The sequence below is a fragment of the Triticum aestivum genome, chromosome 2D (assembly GCF_018294505.1).
Source record: "Triticum aestivum cultivar Chinese Spring chromosome 2D, IWGSC CS RefSeq v2.1, whole genome shotgun sequence".
In the NCBI taxonomy this organism is placed as follows: Eukaryota; Viridiplantae; Streptophyta; class Magnoliopsida; order Poales; family Poaceae; genus Triticum; species Triticum aestivum.
In genome coordinates, this window is record NC_057799.1 from 235,209,402 (window position 1) to 235,215,080 (window position 5,679).

General features: G+C 49.3%; 1 protein-coding gene across 1 annotated transcript; it reads right to left on the reverse strand.

Moving 5' to 3' along the window:
* Positions 1–1,928: 1,928 nt before the first annotated feature.
* LOC123052647 (glutathione reductase, cytosolic) lies at positions 1,929–4,042 on the reverse strand. The gene is made up of 4 exons (XM_044475950.1): positions 3,437–4,042; positions 3,262–3,326; positions 3,011–3,172; positions 1,929–2,735 (listed from the first exon to the last, which is right to left on the reverse strand). The coding sequence occupies exons 1-4, from the start codon at positions 3,578–3,580 to the stop codon at positions 2,696–2,698; spliced, it is 411 nt and encodes a 136-aa protein (XP_044331885.1). The 5' UTR covers positions 3,581–4,042; the 3' UTR covers positions 1,929–2,695.
* Positions 4,043–5,679: the final 1,637 nt, after the last annotated feature.

The following is a 5,679-nucleotide window of genomic DNA, read 5'->3' on the forward strand; positions in this document are numbered from 1 at the left end:
ACTATGACGGGTCCGCCGCGCCGTCGTAGCGCGGCGGCATCTCCGGCCTGAACTTGGGTGGCCTTCGCACCCGTCGCAGGGTGGGGGCCAGGGCTCGGAGCCTCCTGGCCCCGTCGTCAACACCGGCCGCAGGGGCGGATGGCGGGGCACCCGCCATGGGGGCGAAGTGCAGCGGCACGGGGCGTAGGCCGGTGAAGAGAAGCTACCACACACCCCTACCTGGCGCGCCAAATCTCGGATGTGGGGTTCCGGCAAAACTCTTAAGGTTCGAACTCTGGGTGCGCGCGAAGTTCTTTCCCTCCTACGGATCCACGCCCTAGCTCGCTAAGATCTCACGGATGAACTCGGCGCACTCACAACACAGAAAGACACGAGATTTATACTGGTTCGGGCCACCGTGTGGTGTAATACCCTACTCCAGTGCGTGGTGGTGGATTGCCTCTTGGGCTGATGAAGAACAGTACAAGGGGAAGAACAGCCTCCTGAGGTTGAGGTGTCCTTGTGCTCTGTGGACTTGTGGATGAGAACTCGTTCAGTTCCACCTACCCCTACTGTAGTGGCTAGCTCTACTTATATAGGCCCTGGTCCTCTCCCCAAATATTGAGCGGGAAGGGAGCCAACAACGGCGGGCGAATTTGAAAGGGGACAACTAGTACAAGCTATCCTGACAAAAGCGGTCTTCGCCTGCAAAAGGCTCTGGTGGTGACGCCGTCTTGGGCTCCACGGTGACCTCCGTCTTGCCGTCCTGCTGGTCTTGGTCTTGTTGCACCGATATGAAAACCTTTGCTTGATGCCTCGGTACTCCGCGCCTGCGCTTGCTTCCTTAGCACCAAAGAGGAAACAAGGACACTGCGCGCGTTGGGGCCGCCTGGTGCCGATCGTCATGTCTCACGTCACGTGAGCCTCGTGAGGTTTGCTCTGCCTTGATATCTCCGCTCCTCGCGAGGCAGCCTGGTGAGGCCGCTCCCGAGGAGGTCTTGCGCCGTCCGTCTCACGAGGCTTGGCCCCTCGCGAGGGTCTTGAATGCTTTGTTGATGAAGATGGCCGTACAAGCCCGCTAGCATAGCCACGCCGTGGGCCGCAGGCAGGCAAGTCCGGGGACCCTCGTTCCCAGGACGCCGACAGGTGAGACACCATGCACTTCCCTCGGGAGAGTTGCGTGAGGGGGTTGGGCACGGGGGCTACGCTCAGGTCACGCCTAGCGAACGCCACCTCGCCAGGTCCCTCGGACCTAGTCTTCGCGCATCCGTCCCGAGCGAGAGCCCGGCAAGGAAAGGTATGGAGGTTTGTTCGTACGTCAAGGGGGACCCCTGGGCATCCTGACCCAGGGGCCTAACTGGTCACGTAGCCCCTCACCCATTGATCTCGTCCTGGTGATCTGGACGTCCCAATGGCGGCTAAGGTATGCGCAGGGCCGAGCCCTGCCGACGCAGAATGCTAAGACCTACTCCCGCATCTCCTTCCCGAGGGCTATTCGTACGTCAATGGGGACTCCTGAGCATCACGACCCAGGAGCCTATCCCGTCACGTAGCCCCTCAACCCTTGGCCCCGTCCTGGTGATCCAGACGACCCAACGGCTGCTGAGGTATGCGCGGGGTCCGGCCCTGCCGACGTAGAACACTAATGCGAACAGAAAGGAAATTGCAGAACCCAAGCAAATTATTACAGAACATATTGTCTCTTAAAAGTTCCAAGCATAAGTTCTTACGCCTCCACAAGGCACGATGCATATTGCAGGAATAAAAAGGGGGGGCGCCGCCATCCAGCTTCTACTTCAGCCTTAGACAGTATGTTCTTGAAAAGAAACATGTGATGTTTTTTCCGTCAAGATCAAGATAAACAAAATTAAGCAATGCAGGTAAACATCATCATCAGTGTATAATTGCCAATATAAACAAGCCATGTAGAAATGCCAAGTTACAGAAACTGCATCACAAATATGATTTGCCTCGGGTGTTTGCCATACAACAACAGCAGTAGTACAAAGATGTTTGATTATACATGTGAATAGAGATATGACAATAGCAGATATACATAATTTGAGGGAACCACAAGAAGTAGATATGACAATAGCAGTAGTATAGATTGTAGTAGTAAGCATGCAAGGAAACAAAACATGGGACTAATATTGATAGCAACAAAACAACCAGGATAACAATAAGCTACTACAGGTGCAGGTTTAGGAAGCAAGGAACAGAGTGAAACGGCGGTGAGTGTGGAGACTTTATTTTGCTGAACTTTTGGTTATCTTATACTTCTACAGGATGCAGGCAATGGGTTCGTCAGTCTGTGGATTTTCTTCCAATTTGACCGTCTTCCCTAGGGATCAGAAAGCTTTCGTTTCGAGGTTTTTCAATCTGCTGCACCAACTGTATCTATCTAATCAATAAGACAAGGTCGATGCTAAAAAAAGGCAGTTGAATCTTTTCCCAGAATTCCAAACTGGTGACTTTTGGCACAACGACTAAGCTCCGTAGAACCAAGAGATGCTCAAGATCGATGCTAAAAAATTTGGAAGCATTAACCCTCTACAAGGTAATAATCAGCTACCGCAACTTCAGGTACACGCACTTTCAGCTAGACTAGTCAACAGCGGATTTTCAGCTCATGTTCCAAAATTCTACTAGTCGGCAAGGCCGTCACACGCTCATGCGCATGGTGAGCAGAAGACAAACATATCCTTGTCGGAAGAAATTAGCCTCCGCACAGACGACATTCCGACGATCCGCTCCAGCTGCAACAGAAAACGTCGGCCCATGTTAACTTGTTTGCTAGGCGCTCGAATACAATCAAAACTGAATTTTAACAAAACAATACAGAAGAAATCTAATGTACTACTATATATGAACCGGCTATCGACTATCACACTCCGACATGCTTTTTTTACAACATGGTGCAGACTGTAACTTTGATGCGCCATGAACTTTGTGGCTGAAATGTTGTACTTGGAACCAAACTTCTACAAGAGTATGAACGATGAATGTGCTCGACCAAGGTGATGTGTCTGACCTTGTTTTCCAGCAACTTTTTCCAGTTGTAGTTGATGTCGCCATTGATCTCCCACCCGAAATTCTTGGCGTCCTGCACCCGAAACTTTTTCCAGCAACATGGTGCAGACTATAACTTTGATGCACCAGTATCTTCTTCGAAAGACAGCCATGTATCACGCACCTAGATGCAGCGAGCACACATAGATAGATTCAGAGCATAATTGCAGCAACAAAAACGCAGAGAAGGAAGTAATTCAGGATTGTGCTTACGTTCCGCCGTGTCCTCCCAGCCAATCCGAGTTGATGGGGTGGAACGGGAGCTCGCAGATCGCAACCTGCGCGAAAATCACCTCAGAATTTCATCGAACCGAATCTCAGCTGAATAACAAACCGCGGGGCGCGGGGGACGGGGAGAGGAAACAAGCAAGCGGAGGGGGGCGCAGACCTTGGCTCCGAATCCCGCGGCGGTGCGGGAGCCGCGGAGGACACCGCTGCCGGCGCCGATGACAAAGAGGTCGTAGTCGTAGCTCTCCTCGCCGCCGTCCGCGATGGCGGGCGCCTCCCCGTCCTTGAGCATCTTCCGCGCCATGGCCTGGACTCCGGTCGGCCGCAGAACCCTAGTGGATGGATGGATCCCGGAGCAGAGGAGAGCAGGTGGGGGCGGCTACACTGGCTGCTACGGGATCAGGATGGGATCTACACGAGGCCGTCGCCACCCCTGCCCCGCCGCGGGTCCGGGTGCGGATCACCTCCCACGAAAGGAGACAGAGACGGAGCCGGCGCGGACACGGATGGGACTCAGACGCGCGACGGAGGTGGTTGCCGAGGCGGGCACAGAGACGGGGTGGGTCGTCGGGGTTTGTGGCGTGGTGGAGGCGGCCGTGAGGAGAGGAGGAGGAGAGGGCGAGGGAGGGAGGGCGCCGCCGCCGGTGACAGGAAGGCTAGGGTTAGAGAGGGGTGGCGGCGTCGATCTGGATCGGGGAGAGAGAGGGAGGCGGCGGGCTGGATAGGGTTTCTTCAGATGGATGGATGGATGGTGGGATTGCTAGCAATGGATGGTAGGATGTCTGCCAGGTGGTTCCACCAATCAGAGTCTAGCTTATGTAATTGTGTTTTTTTCTCTTTTGTTTCTTTTATATTTTTTACCCTCTTATTTCAGGTAAACATTCAACATATTAGCTTCATTAGGTATGTTTAAATGACTCAATATTGTGTTCATATGTGTATCTTAGGATTTCAAACAATGATAATTTTGTGGTCTTCATTTGCATTGCACACAAAAATCATTTTCCATTTATAATGCCCAACAGGGTTTTTTTGTGAAGGACCTATCATATATTTGTTGCAAAAATAGACCACACCATTTTAAAAAAATAGTAAGACATATTTAATGCACAATTGACCAAATGGTTGGGTGTCAAAAGTTTCGATCCACCTCTCGTGAAAAAGACAAATTTCCGCCAATTCAGCTGGAAGCGGGTCAAATTTGAACTGCAGCTACCTCGTAGTTTGCTCTTTATTTTTTTCAAAAATCATTTCTAGGTACATACGTATCTATTTAATTAGAGAAACATCAAAAAAATTCCAAGTTTCAACCACTAGCTAGGAACGATCATGCCCGCCGTTTTGACCGCATTTTGAAACGGGCATGAAAAATTCAAAAAAAAATCAAAAATTAGAAAACCTTCGCATTGTGTCATTATATGTGGCCAAGTTCCCAAGAAAAATAGCAAACTTGTAATACGGCAATTATTTTAAAAAATTGTTCTCAGAAACGAGCTATCACGTATCACGTGTGGAGATCAATGGCTTTCAAGCCAAATGATCAATCTCATGGCCACATTCATGGCATAGTTTTTTCAAATGATCTCATATTGTGCACAAGGGTGCATATTGAAATGGCAAACAATGTTTCCTAAGGAAGTTTTCATTTTCTTTGGACGAAAGAACAATTTTCCATTTTTCGAGTGCCCAAAAGGAGGTTTTTTTGTGAAGGACCTCCCAAATAATTGTTGCAAAATTGGACCAAATCATTTTTCTAAAATACTAGGCCATATTTAATGCACAATTAACCAAATGGTTGGGTGTAAAAAGTTTTGATCCACCTCTCGTGAAAAAGACAAATTTCCGCTGATTCAGCTGGAAGCGGGTCAAATTTGAACTGTAGCTTCCTTGTAGTTTGCTCTTTATGTTTTCCAAAAATCTTTGAGCGTTTACAACCGTTAAGCTGTCCGAGTCATCCCAGGTTTCTAAATAGTCTGATGCACTTGTAACTCCCTTCTTCCCGTTCCCGATGTTCCTTTCAGCCAGATTAACCACACTAATCAGTGTGTTGAGGTACTCCATTGCCTCGACATATATGTTGAAGCTATTAATGACCCTAGGTGTCTTAGAGAACCACCCAGTAATCTAGCTCTGATTTGTATTCCCAGTGTGATGATTCTGGCCATCATTCTCTAAAGCATCCCCTGATGCCATTTAGTTAGTAGGGATTCTATTCCTGGGTTTTTGAACCCGAGATTCACCCTACTTACCTCATGATGTAGTGTTTGCTAGTTCCTTTAGGATATTAGCAACCTTTGCGATAGTCCTCGAGGTCCGTGGTATTTCCTTCTTCCAAATACCATGAGATGCTTATGGCAGAAGCTCTTTTGAACCAAAAGATCACAACCAGAGTGCTCTTGATGA